This window comes from Scyliorhinus canicula, chromosome 12 (assembly GCF_902713615.1).
Source record: "Scyliorhinus canicula chromosome 12, sScyCan1.1, whole genome shotgun sequence".
Taxonomy (NCBI): domain Eukaryota; kingdom Metazoa; phylum Chordata; class Chondrichthyes; order Carcharhiniformes; family Scyliorhinidae; genus Scyliorhinus; species Scyliorhinus canicula.
In genome coordinates, this window is record NC_052157.1 from 160,049,636 (window position 1) to 160,076,328 (window position 26,693).

General features: G+C 47.1%; 1 protein-coding gene across 1 annotated transcript; it reads right to left on the reverse strand.

Moving 5' to 3' along the window:
- Nucleotides 1–781: 781 nt before the first annotated feature.
- Nucleotides 782–26,420, reverse strand: eral1 (Era-like 12S mitochondrial rRNA chaperone 1). The gene is made up of 11 exons (XM_038814695.1): nucleotides 26,243–26,420; nucleotides 25,058–25,216; nucleotides 23,283–23,410; nucleotides 21,761–21,838; nucleotides 19,332–19,378; nucleotides 19,188–19,249; nucleotides 18,906–19,018; nucleotides 13,425–13,898; nucleotides 8,265–8,414; nucleotides 5,462–5,542; nucleotides 782–1,373 (listed from the first exon to the last, which is right to left on the reverse strand). Exons 1-11 carry the CDS (start codon nucleotides 26,322–26,324, stop codon nucleotides 1,251–1,253), a joined length of 1,497 nt encoding a protein of 498 aa, XP_038670623.1. The 5' UTR covers nucleotides 26,325–26,420; the 3' UTR covers nucleotides 782–1,250.
- Between the last annotated feature and the right edge of the window lie 273 nt (nucleotides 26,421–26,693).

The following is a 26,693-nucleotide window of genomic DNA, read 5'->3' on the forward strand; positions in this document are numbered from 1 at the left end:
ATAAAAAGGTATCGACAAAGTAGGTGCAGGGCGCCTGCTCCCACCTGTGGGGCTTCCAGGATGAGAGGTCATTGTTTTAGGATAAGGGGTAGCAAATTTCAAATAGAGATGAGGAGAAACTACTTCTCGCAAAGTGTCGTGAATCTGTGGAATTCGCGACACCAGAGTGCAGTGGATGCTGGGACATTGAGTAAATTGAGGAGATAAGACAGATTTTTAAGGAGTAATGGGTTATGGAGAACAGGAGGGAAAGCAGAGTTGAGGCCGAGAGGAGATCAGCCATGATCATATCGAGTGGTGGAGCAGACTCGAGGGGCTGAATTGCGACTCCTGCTCCCAGCTCTGTAGGTTCTTATTGACGAATCCATCTATTTCTGAGTACCAAGATTTATTATTATTGAGGCACAGGGTCAATGCTAAACGGCAGGTTTTGAGGGCATCTTTGTGTCGAGCTTGTGTTGCTGGGCCAGAGAACGGGAGATTAAATCCCATAGTGGGCACTGCGAAACTTAGAACTCCCTTTGAAAAATCTGGGAATAAGTGCACAAGTCAGTAAAAAACAGCCAGGAAGTTGATGGGTTGTTGCTAAAACCCACCCATTTCACTGATGTACTCCAGGAGAGGCCGTTATTCGGACTTGGCCTGTGTGAGACGCCAGCCCCCCACCAATTCGGGTGTCTGAAGAACCAAGCTTTATTAGTAAATCTCGCAGCTGTAATAACGTTCCTATGTCGGACTTCTAAGGATGGATACTAAAAAGCAGCAACGCCCACCCGCTGAGCATGAATAATACAAGAATATTTATTTAAGCACGACACATGGGTTACGTTACACCACACCAAGCTGCCTAATGAGCTGATTTGCCAACAGGAAAAAACCTCAGAACAGCAGGCTCGGTGATCCATCATCATAACCTGCTGCTTCCAACCCCACCACACGACTTGCTTCAGCCAACATGCCCAGTAATAAGAAGAGTTTGCAAACGGGATAGTTTTAAAAAAATAATAAGCCGGGAACCCGGAAACTCTCTTCGGAGAGGCTTGCAGAAATACCCTTACAGACACAAAAACCCAGTGAAGATTTACCACCATCCGGAGAGGCTCAACCCCTCTAATGGACATCTGAAGGTTTGCAGGAAGCGGATTACAATCAGTGAGGAAACCGCGCTTGAAGCCGAGTTTGGATGTTGAATCAGTTCAGGCATGAGGCAGCAAGTGGTGACTCCTGAAAGGTGGTAGTGAATGGCACAGTCACTTCTTCACTTTCACACACAACTTCAACTGCACGTCGCAGAGAAAGACGTTCATTAGGTCCTGTCCCACGTCTCGGGCAATTTTACCGATCAGCTGCCCTCCCTGGCCAATTAACAACCGCTGTGGAGGCAAAATTTCAAAATATAATAATATAAGAGAGGATTTCACATAATCTCAAAGCACTTTACATACAATGAACTACTTTGGAGTGCAGTGGCTCAGTATGTACTGTACGATCCCAACTGATCTTAGTACAGGACAAGTTCGATCCCACAGTGACTGGACTTGATGAATCCCAAAAGCGGAAATCTAAAACAATAACAGAAAATTCTGGGAAAACCCAGCAGATCTGGTAGCATCTGTGGAGAGAAACAGAATTAACGTTTTGAGTTTGTACGCTCTGAATAACCATACAGACTCAAAATGTTAACTGTCAATTCACGGATACTGCCACACCTTTCATTGTTTTGAAACAAGAAAACATTAACTCTATTGCACTAAGCAACATTTTGGAAAGATTTCAATACAAACAGAAGAAAATGAATCAGATCACATTATTTCTTTTACCCCAGAAATACCCTCACAGACACAAAAACCCCAGTGAAGATTTACCGCTATCTTAGCACCAAGGCTGGGCTGGAACAGTTTTTTTTTCTGGCAGACTTCTGAGCATTCACTAGATTCTCTTCCTCAATTGGTAACCCTCGCCAAGACACCCAAAAACTGCCCTCTAGATTCACTATTACTTCAACCTTCGGGCAAAGACCAGAGTTCCCGAATCTCAGCTCCCCAGCAGGATTTCTTACCAGAGAGTTTTAAACCTTCTGAGTGAGACTCTGGTACCATGCAGACTAACTGACAACCCTTCTATGTTTCCCTGTCAGTGTGTTGCTGGACCCCTGTTGCAGGAAACAGCGCAGATTTTTGAACTTCCTTTAGCTTCACTAATCTACTAACCCGTTGATAACCCATCTCTTCCAAGAGTTATAAAAATGCATGTAAAAAACAGAATCACAAACTTGTCGGCTCCCAGTTCATTTTAAATAAAACTCTTAGGGCGCACGGTGGCGCAGTGGGTTAGCCCTGCTGCCTCACAGCGCCAGGTCCCAGGTTCGATCCTGGCTCTAGGTCACCGTCCGGGTGGAGTTTGCACATTCTCCCCGTGTCTGTGTGGTAGGTGGATGTGCAGGCTAGGTGGATTGGTCACACTAAAGTGGCCCTTAATTGGAAAATCTGAATTGGGTACACAAATTTTTTTTTTAAAAACTCTAAATGAAACTAGATGCAGGTTCCACCATTCTGAACACAAAAGTACAAAGTGGAAATTAAACTTAAAAGCTACACATTCTTCCAAAACGGGACACAAATAAATTAGAAAATTCTGGGCTGAACTAAATTAATGCAAAGATGATTAAAGGAAGTGTTACAGGAGACAGAGAAATATTTCTGCTGATGGGCAGAGTCGAGAACAAGGGGGCATAGCCTTAAATGTAGAGCTATGAAATATATCCTGATTGCATATGGAGGGTGGTGTAAATCTGAAACCGACTCCCCCAACAAGTTGTTGAGTCTTGTGCGCGCGCCGGGGGGGGGGCTGTCTAACCACTGCGCCACAACGCTGCCCTGCAAGTGTATAATAATAATCTTTATTAGTGTCAAAAGTAGGCTTACGTTAACACTGCAATGAAGTTACTGCAAAAAGCCCCTAGTCGCCACACTCCGGCGCCTGTTCGGGTACACAGAGGGAGAATTCAGAATGTCCAATTCACCTAACAGCACGTCTTTCAGGACTTGTGGGAAGAAACCGGAGCACCCGGAGGAAACCCACGCAGACACGGATATCTCACATTAAATGCTTTCTCACGACAATAGGTTGGAAAAATTATTATTTAAAAGAAAAAAAAAATTTAGAGTACCCAATTCATTTTTTCCAATTAAGGGGCAATTTAGTGTGGCCGATCCACCTAGCCTGCACATCTTTGGTATGTGGGGGCGAAACCCACGCAAACACGGAGAGAATGTGCAAACTGCACACGGACAGTGACCCAGAGCCGGGATTGAACCTGGGACCTCGGCTCTGTGAGGCTACAGGGCTAACCCACTGCGCCACCGTGCTGCCCCCAAATTATTTATTTTTAAAATATATTTTAATTTAGTGCTTCACACAGAGACAGTGTATGGTCACACTGTAATAAGATGCTAAATCTTAAAGAGGAACTCCCTTTTTATACATAACCACACAATCTATAAGAGGAGATGGAGGTACAGTCATAGCATTCTCTCAAGTTCCACTCCATTTCCCACTGAGTAAAATAGACTTCAGATTGCGAGGCATGGCCGGATTTAGGACGGGAGTAAGAGTTTCTCAAATAAGACAGTCACAGACACCCTTATTTTCTCAGTTTGACCTTTCACACCAGTGTCAAACCAGGTTTCGACAATGCTCCTATGGAGTTTCCAGGACACTTTGTTACTAATCTTTATTCGTGTCACAAATAGGCTTACATTAACACTGCAAAGAAGTTACTGTGAAAAGCCCCTAGTCGCCACACTCCGGCGCCTGTTCGGGTACACTGAGGGAGAATTCAGAATGTCCAATTCACCTAACAGCACATCTTTCAGGACTTGTGGGAGGAAACCGGAGCACCCGGAGGAAACCCAGGCAGGAGACGGTGCAGTACTCCGCACAGACAGTGACCCAAACCGGGACTCGAACCTGGGAACCTGGCGCTGTGAAACAACAGTGCTAACCACTGTGCCACCCATTAAAGGTTTGTAGCACAGGCAGGCAAATTAAGTTAAGATATAGATTGGCCAATATTTAATTGAAGGACCAAACGCAGCACAGTAAAAATATTCAACTAAATACTTGCTAGACAGAAACCAAACTGAATGAGGTTGAGGTCAAGTTTCACACAGGAGCAGTTTGTATACCCCTACTTTCAAAGAGACATTTAGAAAGGGAACTGCAAAACCCCATTTTTGTGTACGACTTGGTCTGATATCAAATCGGGGATACTTGAAACAGAAATGAGAGCAGTTACTTTTTAAGCATTAACTCTGAATTAAGCACGGTGGCCTAGTGGTTAGCACAACCGCCTCACGGCGCTGAGGTCCCAGGTTCGATCCCAGCTCTGGGTCACTGTCCGTGTGGAGTTTGCACATTCTCCCCGTGTCTGCGTGGGTTTCGCCCCCACAACCCAAACATGTGCAGAGTAGGTTGATTGGCCAGGCTAAATTGCCCCTTAATTGGAAAAAATAATTGGGTAATCTAAATTTAAAAAAAAACTCTGAATTATCAGAAACAAATGTTGACAATCTATAAAGAACTTATGTCGTGGGAGCTGAACCCAGATAGGGGAGGTAAAGTGTAAATGGGAGGATGAGTTGGGAAAGGAGTTAGAGGCGGGGCTGTGGGAGGAGGCTCTGAGCAGAGTCAACATGTCCTATCCTTGCCAGGCTCAGCCTGATACAATTCAAGGTGGTTCACCGGACACACATGACGGCGGCCAGGATGAGCAGGTTTTTTGGGTAGAGGACGGCCTGCAAACCATGGCCACATTTTGGGCATGTCCGAAGCTCAGGGGATTCTGGCAGAGATTTGCCGATGTCATGTCCACTGTGCTAAAGATGAGGGTGGCGCCGAGTCCGGAGGTGGCGATCTTTGGAGTGTGGGAAGACCCGGGGGTCCTGGGGGCAAGAGAGGCTGGCGTTTTGGCGTTTGCCTCCTTAGTAGCCCGGAGATGGATCTTATTAGGGGGAGGGACTCGGAGCCCCCGAAATCAGGGGTATGGGTTAGTGGCATGGCTGGGTTTCTCAGGCTTGAGAAAATTAAGTTCGCCCTATGGAGATCAGTGTTAGGGTTCGTTCGGAGGTGGCAGCCATTTATCGACTTCATCGGGGAAAACAATACAATAAGAGTGGGGAGGTACGGAATAAGGGGGGTAGGGGGAGTTAGTTTAGTTGGGATCAGCGAGAGGAGACTGAGGGACCTGGGGAGTGTATGTATAAGCCATGTTGGCGGGGTATGGTTGTTGGTTGATGCACTGAATTATGTTTACATTTGTATTTGTAGCTTTTGTTGTTATAAAACCATAAATGCCTTAATAAAATGTTTGTTAAAAAAAACCAAATGTTCACACTCGGATTGAGCTGTTCCCTGGTGTAAAGGCACGGCAGCACAGTTTCATCCCCACATGTATACTTGCCGCGTGGTTCTTTCTAGCCACGGTGATATTCTGTAGAATTCTGAGCTCCCCACTCGGTCCTTCTTCCCACAGTTCTGTGCTCTGAGGGGGTAAACAGGCCGTTAACGTGATTCTTGTTAAAAGTTTTTCTGCTGCCTCTCAACTTGGCCTGGGCACGCATCACAACGCTGATCTACACTCCCTCTTTAGACGAAGGGACCGAAGGTGTGGTGGAAAAGTAAATTGTGGAAGAGGACATAAGGAGGCTGTAAAGGGGAATAGAAAGGTTAAATGCGTGGGCAAGGATCTGGCAAATGGAGTATGATGTGGGAAAATGTGAAATTACCATTATGGCAGAAAAAATAAAGAAGAAACAGTGTTTAAATGTTTAAAGATTGCAAACTATGAGATGCAGTCCTAGTGTACAAATCACAAAAGGTTAGCAGATAGGTACAGCAAATAATTGGGAAAGCTAATAGAAAATTGACGTTTATTGCAAGGGAAGCCAAAGGTCATGCTTGAGTCGTACAGATCTCCTTATTTAAGGAAAGATGTAAATGCTTCGAAAGCAGTTCATACATTTCCTGGACCAAAAGCAGGAATGGGAAAGGGCGGCACGGTGGCGCAGTGGTTAGCTCTGCTGCCTCATGGCGCCATGGTCCCAGTTTCGATCCCGGCTCTGGGTCACTGTCCGTGTGGAGTTTGCACATTCTCCCCGTGTCTGCGTGGGTTTCACCCCCACAATCCAAAGATGTGCAGTTTAGGTGGATTGGCCACGCTAAATTGCCCCTTAATTGGAAAAATTGGGTACTCTAAATTTATAAATACAAAAAAAGGAATGGGCAGATTGTCTTCTGAGGAAAGGTTGGAGAGGTTAGGCTTGTCCCCATTGGATTTTAGAATAAGAAGAGGTAAGATGTGAGGAGACTTGACAAAGTGGATGGGGAAAGGATGTTTCCTCTTGTGGGAGAACCTGGAAACGAGGGCTAATAAAGGCTCACTCATTTCAGACAGATGCGGAGACTTATTTTTCTCTTGAGGGTCACGAGACTCAGCAACACTTTTCCTCAAAAGGCGGTGGTGGAAGCAGAGTCTGAATATTTTAAAGGCAGATCCCGATAGATTCCTTAATCACAAGGGGGTGAGAGGTTATCATGGGTAGCCAGGTGTTTTCAGGTTGCAATCAAATCAGCCACGATCTTATTGAGTGGTGGAGCAGGCTCGAGGGGCCGAGTGGCCTGTTCCTGCTCCCCATGGAAACAGTCCATCGGGCCTGTGCAAGTCATCAACTCCTCCATTGCACCCAGTACAATAGTTTTAAAGGGGGCGGCACAACAGGATAATCAACCCACAAATGGCGGGGGGAAGCGGGCCTGGCAATATCAGGGAGTGAGGGGAACAGAGACGCGGGGGGGGGGGCTGGCAATATCAGGGAGTGAGGGGAACAGAGACTGGGGGGGGGGGGGGGGAAGCAGGCCTGGCAATATCAGGGAGTGAGGGGAACAGAGACTGATTGGGGGGGTGGGGGAGCGGGCCTGGCAATATCAGGGAGTGAGGGGAACAGAGACTGATTGGGGGGGGGGGGGGGGGGGGGGGGGCCTTGCAATATCAGGGAGTGAGGGGAACAGAGACTGAGGGGAGGGGGAGAGGGGGGGAAGCGGGCCTGGCAATATCAGGGAGTGAGGGGAACAGAACTGATTGGGGGGGGGGGGGGGGGTTGGGGAGAGAGGGCCTGGCAATATCAGGGAGTGAGGGGAACAGAGACTGAGGGGAGGGGGATGGGGGGAAGCGGGCCTGGCAATATCAGGGAGTGAGGGGAACAGAGACTGAGGGGAGGGGGATGGGGAGGGGGAGGGGGAGGGGGGGGGAAGCAGGCCTGGCAATATCAGGGAGTGAGGGGCACAGAACTGATTGGGGGGGGTTGGGGAGAGAGGGCCTTGCAATATCAGGGAGTGAGGGGAACAGAGACTGAGGGGAGGGGGAGGGGGGAGGGAAGCGGGCCTGGCAATATCAGGGAGTGAGGGGAACAGAAACTGGGGGGGGGAAGCAGGCCTGGCAATATCAGGGAGTGAGGGGAACAGAGACTGGGGGGGGGGGGGGGGGAAGGGGGGAGGAGAGAGACGACGACGAAGGTGTGGGGTGAGCAACAAAAATAAACTTTGTGATCTGGTGATTGTGCCCCGAGGCCAGAGGTTCAGGCACCCAGTGTCAGCAGCTCCGTCCTCATGAAAACTGCTGCCTAACGCAACAGCACCTTTTACCTAAGCAGCAATCCTAGTGAACATGACAATTAATGTGAGGGAAGGGGCAATTCATGCTGGATCCAAGAGGGAAAGATAATTCTGCATTTGTGCGGCCCCCTTGTGTCTTCGAGAAACATTCTGAAGAGCTTCACATGCAGTGAGCTATTGTGGAACACACTAATGGTGTATATGTAAACATAGCAATTAATTTTTACACAGCAGGATCTCACAAACAGCAACAAGTTGTAAGCATTCAAATGATCTTTAAGTCTGGCTGTGTCAGAAAATTTATCGAAGACCATAGCCGTTGATATTTAACAGGTTAACGACAGATGACTCGGTTTCTGGTGGGGATGCTGCAAGGAATGTTGGCCTCAACACTGAGCTCTTCTTCAAATAGAGCCACGGGGTCTTTATCATCCACCTGGATAGGCAGACAGGGGTTTAGCTGAATCACCTGCTTCAGGGTGAAGTGTGTGCAAACTTATTTAACCAGCATCTGACCAGAGATTATCTGATTGAAACCAAAGAGGCCAGAAAAGGGTCAGTGCTTTACCCAGTCCAGTCCGATCCACCATTACCTGTATGATGTTGTAGGGCACCTCTTGAGGCAGGTGCTCCAATAATCGTTCCCGGATCAGGTTACAGCAGATCTCCTGGGGTGATTGGTCAGTGACGATGGCACTGTGATAATCCCAGGATCCTGGTTGGGCCTTTGACATCAGGTACCGCTGAGCACACAAGAAAAGGATCATAGAATAATTCAAGACTGTTTTGAGGAACTAGGCATACTTTTTAGAATGACTGTCTCCATAAAAACACATTGGCTTCGAGTCCATTTACACAGTTTGTTTGATTGATCTCCCCCAGTTACCCATTCCAAACTCTATTGCCCCTTTCAGTGAAATCGTACTTGCGAGTTTTAAATAATTGTTCAATGACTCAACTGTCTCGAACAATCCGCTATACCCGTGATGAATGTAGGAATTTCAAATACATATTGTATCATATGTATTGGTAAGGGTTAAAAGCCTGGATTGGTGTGTGTATGACTGCTGCAGTCATGTTTATAAAAAAACTGGTTTACAAGACCAGCAGACACTTTTACTACAGCACCTGCTGGGGGCTTCTCCAGGATTGTAATATACCCTGGAGATTTATACCGAGGGTCTGGAACATCAGTCTCCATGGCAATGCAATCAAAACCAACCACAAAAACAAAAATATGACAAACTGGACTGTGGCCCTCCTCATAACCATTGACTTTAAATTGAAGTGTGGAGGGGAGATCCAGTCAGTCAGTCACACACCCTGCAGGAGGGATCCAGTCAGTACACTCACCCTGCAGGAGGGATCCAGTCAGTCACAATACACACCCTGCAGGAGGGATCCAGTCAGTCAGTACACACACCCTGCAGGAGGAATCCAGTCAGTACACACACCCTGCAGGAGGGATCCAGTCAGTCACAATACACACCCTGCAGGAGGGATCCAGTCAGTCACAATACACACCCTGCAGGAGGGATCCAGTCAGTCACAATACGCACCCTGCAGGAGGGATCCAGTCAGTCACAATACGCACCCTGCAGGAGGGATCCAGTCAGTCACAATACACACCCTGCAGGAGGGATCCAGTCAGTCACAATACGCACCCTGCAGGAGGGATCCAGTCAGTCAGTACACACCCTGCAGGAGGGATCCAGTCAGTCAGTACACTCACCCTGCAGGAGGGATCCAGTCAGTCAGTACACACCCTGCAGGAGGGATCCAGTCAGTCAGTACACACCCTGCAGGAGGGATCCAGTCAGTACACACACCCTGCAGGAGGGATCCAGTCACTCAGTACACACTCTGCAGGAGGGATCCAGTCAGTCAGTACACACCCTGCAGGAGGGATCCAGTCAGTCAGTACACACACCCTGCAGGAGGGATCCAGTCAGTCAGTACACTCACCCTGCCGGAGGGATCCAGTCAGTCAGTACACACACCCTGCAGGAGGGATCCAGTCAGTCAGTACACTCACCCTGCCGGAGGGATCCAGTCAGTCAGTACACACACCCTGCAGGAGGGATCCAGTCAGTCAGTACACACACCCTGCAGGAGGGATCCAGTCAGTCAGTACACTCACCCTGCCAGAGGGATCCAGTCAGTCAGTACACACACCCTGCAGGAGGGATCCAGTCAGTCAGTACACACACCCTGCAGGAGGGATCCAGTCAGTCAGTACACACCCTGCAGGAGGGATCCAGTCAGTCAGTACACACACTCTGCAGGAGGGATCCAGTCAGTCAGTACACACACCCTGCAGGAGGGATCCAGTCAGTCAGTACACACACTCTGCAGGAGGGATCCATTTAGCTGCTACACGCCCCGAATTCAAATAAATCATGACTGATCGATTTAACTCCAGCTGCTCCCCTTGGCTCCCCAACATTTAATATATTTTACTAACAGAAAACCATCACTATCTCCACGACCCTAATCTATACTCTTTTTAAAAATAAATTTAGATTACCCAATCATTTTTTCCAATTAAGGGGCAATTTAGCGTGGCCAATCCACCTACTCTGCACATTTTTGGGTTGTGGGGGCGAAACCCACGCAGACACGGGGAGAATGTGCTGAGGCGGTTGTGCTAACCACTAGGCCACCGTGCTGCCCTCCTAATCTATACTCTTGATAAATTGAAGATTCGAATGCTTTCCTGGCCGGCTTCCATTTTTCACCCAACTCAAACCTGTACTATCCAAATCCCTGCTGCCCGGAGCTTACCTCACATCCATCACGTTGCCCCTTTCAGTGAAATCGTACTTGCGAGTTTTAAATAATTGTTCAATGACTCAACTGTCTCGAACAATCCGCTATACCCGTGATGAATGTAGGAATTTCAAATACATATTGTATCATATGTATTGGTAAGGGTTAAAAGCCTGGATTGGTGTGTGTATGACTGCTGCAGTCATGTTTATAAAAAAACTGGTTTACAAGACCAGCAGACACTTTTACTACAGCACCTGCTGGGGGCTTCTCCAGGATTGTAATATACCCTGGAGATTTATACCGAGGGTCTGGAACATCAGTCTCCATGGCAATGCAATCAAAACCAACCACAAAAACAAAAATATGACAAACTGGACTGTGGCCCTCCTCATAACCATTGACTTTAAATTGAAGTGTGGAGGGGAGATCCAGTCAGTCAGTCACACACCCTGCAGGAGGGATCCAGTCAGTACACTCACCCTGCAGGAGGGATCCAGTCAGTCACAATACACACCCTGCAGGAGGGATCCAGTCAGTCAGTACACACACCCTGCAGGAGGAATCCAGTCAGTACACACACCCTGCAGGAGGGATCCAGTCAGTCACAATACACACCCTGCAGGAGGGATCCAGTCAGTCACAATACACACCCTGCAGGAGGGATCCAGTCAGTCACAATACGCACCCTGCAGGAGGGATCCAGTCAGTCACAATACGCACCCTGCAGGAGGGATCCAGTCAGTCACAATACACACCCTGCAGGAGGGATCCAGTCAGTCACAATACGCACCCTGCAGGAGGGATCCAGTCAGTCAGTACACACCCTGCAGGAGGGATCCAGTCAGTCAGTACACTCACCCTGCAGGAGGGATCCAGTCAGTCAGTACACACCCTGCAGGAGGGATCCAGTCAGTCAGTACACACCCTGCAGGAGGGATCCAGTCAGTACACACACCCTGCAGGAGGGATCCAGTCACTCAGTACACACTCTGCAGGAGGGATCCAGTCAGTCAGTACACACCCTGCAGGAGGGATCCAGTCAGTCAGTACACACACCCTGCAGGAGGGATCCAGTCAGTCAGTACACTCACCCTGCCGGAGGGATCCAGTCAGTCAGTACACACACCCTGCAGGAGGGATCCAGTCAGTCAGTACACTCACCCTGCCGGAGGGATCCAGTCAGTCAGTACACACACCCTGCAGGAGGGATCCAGTCAGTCAGTACACACACCCTGCAGGAGGGATCCAGTCAGTCAGTACACTCACCCTGCCAGAGGGATCCAGTCAGTCAGTACACACACCCTGCAGGAGGGATCCAGTCAGTCAGTACACACACCCTGCAGGAGGGATCCAGTCAGTCAGTACACACCCTGCAGGAGGGATCCAGTCAGTCAGTACACACACTCTGCAGGAGGGATCCAGTCAGTCAGTACACACACCCTGCAGGAGGGATCCAGTCAGTCAGTACACACACTCTGCAGGAGGGATCCATTTAGCTGCTACACGCCCCGAATTCAAATAAATCATGACTGATCGATTTAACTCCAGCTGCTCCCCTTGGCTCCCCAACATTTAATATATTTTACTAACAGAAAACCATCACTATCTCCACGACCCTAATCTATACTCTTTTTAAAAATAAATTTAGATTACCCAATCATTTTTTCCAATTAAGGGGCAATTTAGCGTGGCCAATCCACCTACTCTGCACATTTTTGGGTTGTGGGGGCGAAACCCACGCAGACACGGGGAGAATGTGCTGAGGCGGTTGTGCTAACCACTAGGCCACCGTGCTGCCCTCCTAATCTATACTCTTGATAAATTGAAGATTCGAATGCTTTCCTGGCCGGCTTCCATTTTTCACCCAACTCAAACCTGTACTATCCAAATCCCTGCTGCCCGGAGCTTACCTCACATCCATCACGTTGTGTAGTGATTGGGTCAGAGTCCAACAATGTCTTGACTTTTAAATCTGCACACTTGTTTTCCAGTTGCCGTGACCTCAACCCTCCTTCTCTCTGTAATCCACCCCTCTCCAATTTTCATTGCTCTCTCCAAGCTGCCTTGGTCCTAACATCTTGAATTACCTCCCCAAACCTCTCCATCATTTTATCCTCCTTAACTTTTTTTTTAAACTGACCTCTTTGACCAAGCGTTGTTCACCTGTCTGGATATGTCCTCCTGTAGCCATCGTCAAAATGTTTCTTTACCAATCGTGAAGCACTATTGGTCAATTTATGACATTTAAAAGGTGCATATAAATGCAAGCTGTTGTCGTTGGAGGTTCCTTGGCGTTAGTCTCCAATCCCCTATGGTTAATTTGAAGATTTTGGGGGGCAGCACGCTGGCGCAGTGGTTAGCACTGCTGCCTCATGGCGCCGATGATCCAGGTTCTATCCCGGTCTGCTGTTAGCGTGGAGTTTGCACATTCTCCCAGTGTCTGCGTGGGTCTCTTCCCCCACAACCCAAACATGTGCAGGTTAGGTGGATTGGCCCCGATAAATTGCCCCTTAATTGGAAAAAAAAGAATTGGGTACTCCAAATTTAAAAAAAAGTTTAGATTTCAGACACCCACTAGAAAGAAATCGGAGATAGCTTACCTCTATCTAATCTACCAATTCTTTAAACAACTTAAACATGTCAAGTAACACATTACCCTACAATATTCAACGGATTACAAGCTTGGTCGATGCAATTAGTCTTGCTAATTCAAATCTCCTCGTCTAGGTGCCATTCTGGGCATCCTGTGTTTCACTTCCTCAGAGGCCAACATATCTTTCCTGAGGGGTAGCACCCAGGACCAAATGCAGTTACTCCAGATGGGATCTACCCAGAGCATAATACGACTACTAACATTTCTCACAGCCCCTTGTATTCCGGAACCCCCACCACCCTGACAACTGAAGTCTAATATTTCATTAACTTGTAAATTATCCTGTGTACCCGCCATTTCACTGGTTGATGTGGCTTTGCTCACTCACCTGAAGAGTCTCTACTTCCTCTCCATTGACAGCTGAAAGCATAAACACTTCCTTGAAGTGAGGCCAGCCCTCTCGATGCTTCGAGTCCCCAGAGTCTTCATGCTGGCCAGCTAATCCCTGGTGCCGCTCGCCCCCTGTATCTGCAGGCTGCTGTACGCTGTCGTTACTGCCAGAAACACAGTCAGTGGACACCTCTGCATGAGGGAACGCAGAGTCTCCCTGCGAATGCTCAGAGGGGGCTTTCTTATTCCCGACATACTCCCCATCCCAGACTCCAGTTTCAATTGGTGCTTCACCGTCCCCACATCCTTTGCTCCCAGTTCTGTTTTTCCCGGACACATTTCTGGACAAGGTGCTCTGCTGCGGCCGAGAGTTGAACCTTGGCTTTATTTTCAGTTTCCTATTGTTCACTACTCCCTCGGTCAGCCTGGCGGTCAATTCCAGAAGGAGGCCTTTGTTGGTTAGCAAGTCCACCTGGAACCGATAGACAAAAGGAAGTGAGAAACTCAACGAGTTGAATTTTTCTTTAAATGTTCTACTGTGCTCTTAAATCTAATTTCCCTTACAGAATGAGTTCTCTGCATTTGTCTTGTGAAATGTCCCAAAGGATCACACAGAAGATGTTGCTTCTCCAACAGAAAACTCTAATTTTAGGGCAGCACGGTGGCCTAGTGGTTAGCACAACCGCCTCACGGCGCTGAGGTCCCAGGTTCGATCCCGGCTCTGGGTCACTGTCCGTGTGGAGTTTGCACATTCTCCCCGTGTCTGCGTGGGTTTCGCCCCCACAACCCAACCTCATGCAGAGTAGGTGGATTGGCCACGCTAAATTGCCCCTTAACTAGAAAAAATAATTGGCTAATCTAAATTTATAAAAAAAAAGAAAACTCTCATTTTTATAGCGTCTTTCACATTTTCACAATGTCCGAAAGCTCTTCACAGGTATTGAAGTGCTTTTTGAAATGTCGCCATTGTGTAATGTAGGCAACACTGCAGACAATTTGCACACAGCAAGATCCCACAAACATCAATGAGATATGTTCGGTAAACAAAGGTTATTTAAGTGATTTATATTTGCTTTGGTAAACATTAGAATTATGTATAGTTCTAGGTGTGTTTCTGTGCTTGGAAAAAAGGTAAAATCTATTGTTAAGATTCATGCTGGACAAAGGTGTTTATATGTGTGGGGGTTGATAGGATCCAATTGGGTTTCTATTGTGCTTAGAGGGGGCTGCAGGATGAAAAATAAATAAAAGGCAAGCACTTGGCTGTTGCTTAGCAACTGGAGGCCTTCGTAAGGTAAAAAGCTTTAAGGTTTTAGATTAGGCAATTCGAGAGCAGTTGGAATCAGGATCTCAGGGAGTGAACATCTCTGAACTCTGCCAAAAGCAAGGCTGGACATGATGGGAGCTGCAAAGAGGCAGGCTTTGTAAAGTACAAGTTACAATCCAGATAATCAGGGTATTGGAACAGAAAGTGTGTGTAAGATGACTCAAGTTAAGGGAACCAAGGTGCTGTTCAGAAGATTCAAGGAAGAGTAAACAAAGTATTCTGAGTTTTTTTTTAAAAAGTGTTTTTGTTGGGTTTCCACATCTTAGATTTCACAATTCATAAGTTACATATTACAAAACTGCGCCAACAAAAGGAAAATAAAACAAGATAAACAGAAATCAGCAGATATAATTACAGGCAATTGTCTTCTCTCCCGCTGTGACTGTTGCCCCCCCATTAGTCAGCCTATAACTGTCACAATCCCCCCTCAGGCCAGAGCTTTCTTTTTCGCCCCGTGGCTCGCTTGTCTCTCTTGCCACTCCCTTTACTGGTTGATGGCTACGAACAGATCTTGGAACAAGTTGGTTAACGGAAGCCCTCTTCCGACCCCCCCATTGGCAAATGTTATTTTTTCCAGCCTGAGAAATTCCTACGAGTCGGACAGCCAGTCTGCAGCTTTGGGTGGCGTTGCCAATCGTCAGCCGAGCAGGATTTTCTGGCGGGTGATCAGGGAGGCAAAGGGCTAGGGCATCAGCCACCCTCCCTATGAAGAGTTCTGGCTGGTCTGAAACCCCAAAGGCTGCCACTTTTGGGCATGGCTCCACCCTCACAACCCTGGACATCACCACAAAGGTTCTCCAGTACCCCGTAAGTCTAGGGCAAGCCCAGAATGTGGGTGTGGTAGGCTGGGCCTCCCTGAATCCATTCACATTTGTCCTCTACCTCTGGAAAGAACCCACTCATTCAGGTTCTGGTTAGGTGCGCTCTGTGCACCACCTTTAACTGTGTTATGCTCAGCCCTGCGCATGTGGAGGTGAAGTTTGCTCTGTGCAGTGCTCCGATCCAGAGTGCTACCCCCCATCTCTATGCCTAGTTCCTCCTCCCATTTTTTCCTCGTCTCGTCCAGGGGGGGAACATACCTCCTCCAACAGCCATCCATATATGTCCCCACAGTTTCCCTTCCCTAGGTTGCCCGTATCCAGCAGTTCTTCCACTAGTGAGTGTTCTGATATCTGGGGTACGTCGTTGTTTCCTTATTGAGGACGTTTTTGATCTGAATGTATCTCAGATCATTTCCTCTTGGTAACTGGATCCACTCCGTGAGTTCCCCCAGAGTTGTGAGTCGATCATCTTTGTACATGTCCCTAACCGTCAGAGTCCCCTCATTCTCTCTCCACATTTTGAAGGTGGCGTCAACTATTGCATGAGTAAACCTGTGGTTGGTGCAGATGGGGGCCATGGTGGACATTTCGGTCAGGCCAAAGTGCTGCCTCATTCGGTACCACGTCAGGAGCATGGCTACTACCACTGGGCTGCTCGTGTGCTTGGCCGGGGGAGGGATGGGAGAGTGGCTGTGGCCAAGGTTCAGAGGGACGGTTCTGATGGAGGAACTCTCCTCCATCTTCACCCACTCTGCTCCCGGTTCCATCAGCCATCCCCTTCCTCTTTCTGTCGTGGCCGCCCAGTGGTAGAACTGTAGATTCAGGAGGGCCAGGCCTCCCATGTTTCTTTTACTTTGTAGGACCTTCTTTTCGATCCTCGGGTTCTTCCCCACAAACGCCATGATTAGTTTGTCGACTGTATTGAAAAAGGGGTTTGGGTTGTAGATCGGGAGGGATCTAAACAGGAAGAGGAACCTGGGTAGTACGCTCATTTTGATCGTCCCCGGCGAGGGAGTGGGAGCGGGCCCCACCTCTGCAGGTCCCTTTTGACTTCCTCCACCAGGCTCGTCGGGTTCCATTTGTGGATTTGCGTCCAGTGGAGGGCTATTTGGAATTCCAGGTACTGGAATTTGGTCTGGACTTGTTTGAACGGCAGTTACCCCAGCTCTGTCCTTCCTTGTTGCGGGATCACAGGGAGGGTCCCGGCTCTTGCACAGGTTAAGCTTGTAACCCGAGAAGGCTCCAAACTCCTTTCGGAGTTTCATTATCCCTTCCATGCTGGTCTGGGGGATTCAAGAAAGTTTTCTGAGTTAAATAGATAATTGTAGATTTAAAGTGGGGACAGCAGACTCCAGGGGTAGATGAAACATTTCATGTCATTTTAATAGTCTGGAAATCAAGAGTTAAAGCAATGGTGAGCAGTTTGCATAACAGTCACGCCCAAGAAATCCTAAAGGGGTTGGTGTGAAATCCTGGACTGGATTTGCGGAAGCTTTGTTTGAATGTGTCATTTGTAAAATCTGGACTGAATTTCGGAATGTAATCATCCAAGGGAAAATATTATTAAGAGGGAAAATTTTAAAGGGTGTTTTTGGGAGTGGAGTTTGGAAACTAATGTGACAATCATCTGGGACGATTTGGAAAAAACCACAGATACTAACTTGTGTTCAGACGGGAGTGAGTGTATTTGACCACTGTCATTTTGTGTGCTTGAAAGGGACTTTTTGTGTTAATGAGACCATTGTAGCTTAATTCTGTGTATTTGTTAAGCTGAAGTTGGGGAGGGGCTGCAATAAAGGAGTATTGTATTAAAATTGAATGTTCCGTGTTTAATAAATGTTCTTTTCTAAAATTTAGAGTACCTAATTATTTTTTTTCCAATTAAGGGGCAATTTAATGTGGCCAATCCACCTAACCTGCACATCTTTGGGTTGTGGGGGGGAAACCCACGCAGACATGGGGAGAATGTGCAAACTCCACACGGACAGTGACCCAGGGCCAGGATTCGAACCCGGTCCTCAGCGCCTCAGTCCCAGTGCTATCCACTGAGCCACATGCCACCCGATGTTTTTCTGGTTTTAAAAACTAATTAGCGATCCTGTGAATCTGTACCTCCACGTTTTACAAAGAAAAAGTTACAATCTTTTGAACCAGGGTTCCATTTTGGAAGCTTCCCATCCAGTTATTTATTTATATTTTTAATAAATTTAGAGGACCCAATTCATTGTTTTTTTCCCAATAAAGGGGCAATTTAGCGTGGCCAATCCACCTACCCTGCACATCTTTGGGGGTGAGACTCACGTAGATGTTGATATTATAACTGGAAGAATGTGCAAACTCCAAGTGGGCAGTGACCCAGGGCCGGGGTCAAACCTGGGTCCTTGGCGGCGTGAGGCAGCAGTGCTAACCACTGCGCCACCATGCCACCCTGCTCCTATCCGATTATATCAACTGGGATTGTAACAGATAAATGACCAGATAGCCGCCTTTGCCTCATTGATCGCCCGAAGGCGGATCCTGTTAGGGCGGAGATAAACCTCTCCACCCTGTGCCCAGGCGTGGCGGGGGGACCTGCTGGAATTCATGACCTTCTTGAATAGGTCAAATTTGAACTGAGGGGAATGATGATGGGGTTCTACAATTCATGTGCATTATTCATTATACACTTCGAGAATTGGATCACATTTAACATGGGGGGGGAGACGCGGGGACTATATGTGTTAATGGTGACTATGGGTGATTCCTGATTCCTTTTTGTCATTTGTTTATGTTAACATGCGGGCCAATGTTTGGGGGGAGGATGGGATCGTTGTTATTGATCTGGGGATTGGCATTACATTCGTTACTGATTATTGTTTATTGTTGGGTGTAAATTTGGGAGAAAATGTGAAAAGGAGGAGAATAAAAAATATTTTAAAAAACTGACCAGATAGCCTGTCTTTTTAAAAAAAATTGGGTTGAGGATAAATATTGACCTGGACACGGTGGAGAGCACCCAGAGTCTCTTAGAAATATTAACATGCGGCCTGAGGGGGCAACCAGGACCTCACTATAACAGCTCATCTGAGACGTTGCACTGCCAACTGTACAGTGCTCTTCAGTCCTGCACTGGTACCATTGGCCTGAGTTAGGTGCTGGGGGGGCTTGAACCCATAACCTTCTGAACTTCTCTGGAGAAGTTCCCTGCTTATTTTCACAAAAGGCCCCCTTTTGTTTTATTTAAACTAGTTCAATTTAATTCCAAAGATAATTCCACTGGAAGGAGGTCCAGACTCGTACGGTGCTGGGGAATTAAGAAAAGAGAAGATGGGAAGAAGTCATTGCTGCCTACCTTATTCAGGACCAGAACTGCTGGGAGATGGGGATATTTGGAAAGGCATTTCAATAATTCAGTGTGGAGCTTGTTTCGTGTCCAGTGGTCAGAGATGTCAACCAAAACGAGCACTAGGAGGCAAAAGACAACAATGTGAAGCATTGTAATGTAGCCATCTAAGTGTTAAGCACACGGCCTTTAAACGGAGGCGTGTTAATCACACTCCAGTAAAACGAGCAACAGTATCCAGGCTCGGTCGGCGCAGCCACAATAATGGAGATAGATCTCTCTCTCACTCACCCAGGTTTGCTTCTTTCACTGAATGCCACGGATCATCCAACAGCGATTTCTCCAGGTTGTGCCTGGCAGGAATGGAATGGTTAACTTATTAAAAGACTTGAGAAATAGTCAAATGTGAAATAAAAGTAGAAAAATATGAAGAACCTTTTTGCTTTGGCAGCTGAAATGAGGCCGGGTGTGTCCAGTAGAACCTGCAGAGGAAGAGAGAGAGAGAATGATCAGGAACTACACAAGAATGAATGCTAATCTGCACCTACAGAGCATGCTAAAGGGATTCCAGGCATAACACAGGGGATATTAAACATCAAGCAGGAGTTAGGAAAACAGGAGGTGACAAAATGTCAAGCGGTAGATCTGAGAGCCTTGAAAAAAAGGAATAAAGCAAAGGGCAGGGAGTTAGAGAGCATTTCTGACTGTGGCAGATGCAAATAATCCAACAGCAAGGACTCTGGAGAGGAAAGAGAAGTTGGAGATAAGGAGGTAATCTGCAACAATACAGCTTTTCAAGGTTTTAAGGAGAAGGTTAGCGGTCTGGGACCCAGGCATGGAGATGGGAGGTTAGCAGCTTTATGAAGTGGAGGTTTGTCTTGATGGGTAACAGGGAAGAAGCGGAATGATAGTCTCAATATTAAGTGCCAAAGTCCATGAGCCGCTTGCACTCAGTGCATCTGTAAACGTCCTTCCTGTTTATTCCATTATTTCCTCTTGCTTTAATTTTTGCCGTTGCATTTTTGATCCATGAATGATTTATGGACATGTATCAGCAAGGCACCCTGAATCTTTACTTCAAGCAGAAGGAAGCAGTGGCCTGTACCTTTAATTCAAGGCGGCAGCTGTGCTATTTTAGACTGGCCAGTGTCAGTGATGACTTGGTTTGATCGATTTGGCTGATGGACAATGAATTGGCCTTAAAGGTTCCGCACTGCCCGGCAACAGGTGGTGATTGGAGCTGATCAGACTGGAATGATTTCAGAGTCACGAGGTTCAATTTTGGTTTCACTTTTGATTCTGCCGCCTAGATGGAGGAAACTAACTAACTCTGTCCGAAAACGATCTAACTAAACCTCTTCAGGAGGCCACTGTGAGAGCTGACTCTCTCTCCAGCAAGTCTGGGCCACGTTCTCTTGAGACGGCAGAGGCCTGAAGTCAAACCACGAGCTGAAGACGAGGTTTGATGTGAAGTAAGGTCTCTATACAGAAAGGTAGGCCTGAATGTGAACCGCGAGCTGAAGGCCCAGTTTGATAAGCAATAAAGTGTCTCTCCGGAAAGCCTGCTGCCTAAAAGTGCTGTATTTTCTAACAGACGGGAAACATAAAACAGTACAGCACAGAACAGGCCCTTCGGCCCTCAATGTTGTGCCGAGCCATGATCACCCTACTCAAACCCACGTATCCATCCTATACCCGTAACCCAACAACCCCCCCCTTAACCTTACTTTTATTAGGACACTACGGGCAATTTAGCCTGGCCAATCCACCTAACCCGCACATCTTTGGACTGTGGGAGGAAACCCACGCACACAGGGGGAGGACGTGCAGACTCCACACAGTGACCCAGCCGGGAATCGAACCTGGGACCCTGGAGCTGTGAAGCATTTATGCTAACCACCATGCTACCCTGCTGCCCCAAACCTGATTCAATAACTCTGCAAGAAAGACCATAACCACCTGTAAACCAGAGACTGAACAGCCAGCGTACTATGAAGAAAATGTGCTAAAGAACCACCATTTGAAGCAATGACTCTTATTTTTTGACCTTCATCCATATTATTTTATCCCTTTCCACCACTCTGTTTGTCTGTCCTGTGTGTGCGGGTGGAGGGTGGGTGAGTTAAAGGGAGGTAGTAGATATAAGTGGATCAGGGGTTACGAGGAGAAGGCAGGAGAATGATGACGAGAAACATATCAGCCATGATTGAATGGCGGAGCAGACTGGATGGGATGGGTGGCCTAATTCCGCTCCTATGTCTTATGGTCGCGTATTAGGCTGTTGTTATCCAGTTGAATTTACTGCATATTTCATGATAGTTCTTGGTATAAATAAACATTAATTGTGCTTTAACTTACAAACCTGATGACTGTAATTATTGGGCAGCCAAGGGCCAAAGACTTGGGAATTTTATAAGAATTATTGGTTAATTAATTTGTGTTGTGACTCCTAGACGAGTGGGGCTGGAATTGACCACGCACTTACCCAGGGTGTTGTAACACATTGCACAGGTAAGCAGGGTTTAAGGAGGTGGTTGGTAATGGACATGGTCTCAGACCTGCAGCCATTCCTCGCTGTGAAACCAGTCAAGAGGAGCTGCGCGAAAAGTAAACTGGACACTCGATCTAACTTATCCTTTTCTGCCACAGTTGTAAACGGCACTGACATTCTCTTTCAAAGTTGAATTCTAATCAAGAGCCACAGCCCGACATGAAACAACAGACTCAGCAGAGGAACAAGAACAGAGGCCACAAGTCCCTGTATTAACCACAAAATTCACAACCCGGCCCCCACTAAAAACAGAATTAAAGTCACATGGAGCCAAGACCCTTTGAAAAGAAACCAGGAAAAGGTGGGCACACACTATTTGTGTTGTTCCATCAGTGATGACTCCTTGAGCTCGACAGCGCGTTGTGTGGACTTTACTTGAAACAGGAAAGACCTGCAACGCAATAAGCAGAAAAGATCATTAAACCAGAACTCACTCAAGACACAATTTTGAGCAGTTACTATTTTAATCAGCCAGTAAACATCGTTAATATCCATTTAAACATCACACTCAGATGCTGTTTAACTATTGAATCACCTCAGCTGTCCTACCCTTTATGAACACATTTAAAAATGTGTCCGTGTGTGTTATATTTTTCAGGAAAATATATATATTCCAACATTTCCTGTCACCCGTTCTCTGTTACGCTGAGTTGAGACTGGGAGCCTTTCTCACCAGGAAAGGACAATAGAATAAACTTACCAGACAGCTCGTCCTCAACAAGAATGCTGGAACTCAGCCAGGGAATGAAACAAAACACAGCTAGACCAAAGGGAGGAAGGAAGCTGAGTCACACGGACTTGGAAGATCTGAGGTTCTTGTAACTCACGTCTGTGTGCATAGAGTTAGCTGATCTCAGCTGGGACGGAAGCTCATGCAAATACCTATGGCACAGATTGACTGCTCGTCAGTAAGACAGAGAGACATGGGGCCAACAGGGAAGGATAAAACTGGGCCCAGCTGTAAAACTCGGTACAGGTTACCAACAGTCACTGCCTGCGACTCAACATGAAAAATTGAACCTCAGAGATTCCAGGAGGTACCGCATTTCCTACAAAGCTGACTCACTTCTTTAGGCAAAAGAGCATATCCTACATTGGGTGATCCAAAGTGTTTTATAACCAAAGTCATGAAACGCTTGTCTTTTACTAAATTGTGTCATACCATTGAGGGGTGGGGTTGGACCGGGTATAAAGAGAGGAACTGTAACAGCCTTGGCAAAGGCTCTCAATGACTGTAACAAAACAATGCTCTAAAACTCAACATCAAATTCAATGATTTCAGTCATATGCACTGCTCCCATTTCCTCGGACAATAGGTGCTGGTAACGATTTGGCCGTCGCCATTGACAGCTCCTTGGTTTTTGTTTTTTTTAAAAAACCATCTCATTCTGCCTTGCAGCATCATTCCTTTCCTCAGTGAAATATCTCCTGCTCTCCACTTTATCTCAGTTTTCCTCTCCCATATTCCTGCCAATATACTTGCTATACTTACCTGTTTCATCTCCTAACACTTTTCAGTTCTGATCTATTGGTCACAGGTCTGAAGCAACTCTGTTTCTCTCTCCCCCGATGTTGCCTGCCCTGCTGAGTATTTCCAGCATTTTCTGTTTTTGTTTCCAGCATCCACAGGATTTTGCCTTTGTATTAACACTATCCTGTTTCTGGTCTTTGCTGAGGTGAGGTGTGAAGATGTAACACAGCTCCCTGATCAGTCATCACTAATCAACAATTAAAATATTGCTGACCACAATGTTTTGTTTGAATAAAACCTCAGTAACAGGTATATCCCAGACAAAATCAGGTGCATCTAATCTTTCTTCAAAAGGTGGGTTTACCTTTCTGCCAAGAAGCCGGTTGGACAAGGTGGATTTACCAGCATTCGGCGCTCCAATGATGGCAACTCTCAGCACTCGAGAGTTTTCAGGCTGATCCGGTTGATGGAGGAGGAGGTAGTCCTGCTCAGCTGGGACACAGAAATACAACTTCAATCATTTTGGAGAAGGAAGCGTGTAAGCAAAGCGCTGGGCCAAGGCGGGGGCCAAGAATACAGAGTGAATGGCTAATGAGAGCTAGCTTAGATCCATCTGCATTCAGTTCTGGGCAGTGAACCTCAGAAATGTCACAATGGACTCAAATAGGTTTAAGCACATATTAACCTCAATTATAGCCGGGGTTCGGAACAGGAGGAGGCCATTCAGCTCATCAATACAATCCTGGCTGATCAAATACGTCAATGCCGCGCCCACACTATCCTCATGACCTTTTATGTTATTGTTAATCTGAAATCTATCAATGTCTGCCACCCCGAGCCAGCCAGCCAGAATGATCCATTTATTCCTACTCTCTGCTGGTTAGCCATCCAGGGTTAAATTGGGAGGATAAGTTCAGAAAACTATGTCTGTATTTTCTTGAATTGAGAAAGTTAAACGGTGATGTAATTGAGAAGTTTTAAATAAGAACATGTTGGATACCAATTGGAACTTTCAAAACTGAGATCAATAGATTTTTGTTGGGCAAGTGCACATTGGGCATGGAGAAAATGTAGGTAATTGGAGTTGTGGTCAGCCATGATATAACTGAATATGGAACATGTTTATGTGCTGAATGGCTTCCTCCTGTTTCTAAGCACAAACGCACAGCACCAACACCACATATATCTCGATTTGAAAAACAATTTATAACTGAAAAGAAAGTGAAAGATTCTCCAGGGCCTCAAAGTATGCCAACCCACAATGGCAATAAATTTCTCCCTCCCCCATGATTTTTTGTGCCTGACAAGCTGAGGGGCTGCAGTGTCAGGAAAGTGACTATGTTTTTGCTTCAGAAACCCAGTGGAAGATCACTGTTTCCAAAGCTGGTTCAGTATGTAAAAGGCCAAGTAAAGCTTCCTCTACAATATGCCATCGGCGAGTCTCAGGCCCAGCTTAATAAGGAAACCCCTCATACCACAATACTGTATGTACTTTCCACTTAACACACTAGCCTCGCAAAAGTATTTTCTGAGCAAGATGCCAATTTGCACATAATTACGAGCAGTGTTGTGCAAACCAGTTTCACTCAGTTCCCCTCTCCTGATGACAGTGTGCAAAATTGAGAGAGTCCTGCTGTGTACCAGGCTGGTCTTTTAATCCAAAATTGATTATTCTTCAAAAGATTGATTCGCACTGATTCCCACTTTGCAAATGCAGAAGGAACACCAGGCCTATCAAGTCCACACCAGCCTTTGGAAAGAGCACCCTACCCGAGCAACTTTTGGACATTACGGGGCAAATTAGCGTGACCAAACCACCTAACCTGTACATCTTTGGACTGTTGAAGTAAACCGGAGCACCCGGAGGAAATCCACGCAGACACACAGAGAACATGCAGACTCTGCGTAGACAGTGATCCAAGCTGGAATCGAACCTGGGGCCCTGGTGCTATGAAGCAACAGTGCTAACCAATGTGCTATCATGCCGCCCTTCTTCAGAATTTGCAGTAGTCACAAAATTATAAACATCCGTAGTCACAAACGTCGCTTGCAGAAAAAGTCAACGTCCAACGATTAAATAAAATTTTTTGCAGATCATCCAACTTTAGAAGGAAGCCCAGTGCAAGTAAGGGAACCCACCTTTACTCACAGAAACAGCAGAAGGGTATGGTCCACCAACGTCCTCAGTTTCCTGTTTTGTGACACCCAATATCTTTCCCAGGGCCGAGCTGCGCCCCTCGTGGCTAGCCAATGAGCGGGTGAAGCTGTGAATCCAGTCATTTTTCAGAAAGGGAAATGCTGATAACCACAAACACAAGCCATGCAACGTTACAAAGAATCACACCAACAGTGAACCGTCTCAAATCATTTCTCAAATCTGCCTCCGTTCACTTGTTTAAAATGAAATAAGGCCCACTCCCCCGCCGTATCGACATAACCCCACTTAACCTGCACATCTTTGGACACAAAGGAGCAATTTGGCGTGGCCAATCCATCTAACCTGCACATCTTTGGACTGTGGGAGGAAACCAGAGCACCCAGAGGAAACCCACGCAGACACAGGGAGAACGTGCAAACTCCGCACAGTCGCTGGAGGTCGGAATGAAACCCGGGTCCCTGCCGTTGTGAGGCAGTAGCGCTATCCACTGTGCTACCGAGCCATCCCACATGTAATGCGTGAACTTCTAACCGCGTGTAGTTGGTCGCAAAATGTTAAGATGGTAGAGTTTATTATTTAATCATCACTACATTCCCTCCCTGAAACCTCTTCCTATCCTTTAAACCTCTTTGACCGAACCTTTGGTATGCTATCCTAAAATTCTTTGGCTTTGTTTTACTTTGTTGGTCTAGCACAGGGCTAAATCGCTGGCTTTGAAAACACACCAAGGCAGGCCAGCAGCACGGTTCAATTCCCGTAACAGCCTCCCCGAACAGGCGCCGGAATGTGGCGACTAGGGGCTTTTCACAGTAACTTCATTTGAAGCCTACTCGTGACAATAAGCAATTTTCATTTCATTTCATGTTCTCCCTATTTAAGGGTGCTATAGAAATGCAACGTGTTGGTTACTGAATGGGGTTGTTTGATTAAATACAAAGACATGTGAACGATTTACCTGCTGGACCTGCTTGAGGTGATTTCTATTAAACGAGTGAATATAATTGAAACGCCTGACCTGCAGCCAGTCAGATCATTTCTCCTGGACAATGTCTATCTCTGGTTACCCCCACGGGCTCAAGCCCCGGGCCCGGCTCTGAATCTCCGCCCACCTACTCCACCTGAGCCTCGGCCGGCCCTTTGCCCAAGAGGCGCCTCCCGCTACTGACCTGCCTGGCGGCTGAGCCTGGGGCCGAGATCCGTGTTCCTCAGGACTCGGCAGAGCCAGACCCTGCCCAAGGCCGCAGCCATCGATTGCCGTCTCCGGGGCTCCTCAAGCTTCACTCTCTCACAGAGCCGCTCTGGCCACCGCCATGACAGTCCCGCCGTGCATTGTGGGAGCGCCGCGGCATGCTGGGATAGATTCCCAGTCCTAAACAGCGCCACCCACAGGTGGGGAGGAGACGGCGCCAGGGAACAACATTCAGCCCTTCAACCATCCAGCCCTCAGCCAACATTCAGCCCTTCAACCATCCAGCCCTCAGCCAACATTCAGCCCTTCAACCATCCAGCCCTCAGCCAACATTCAGCCCTTCAACCATCCAGCCCTCAGCCAACATTCAGCCCTTCAACCATCCTGCCCTCCGCCAACATTCAGCCCTTTAACCATCCTGTCCTCTG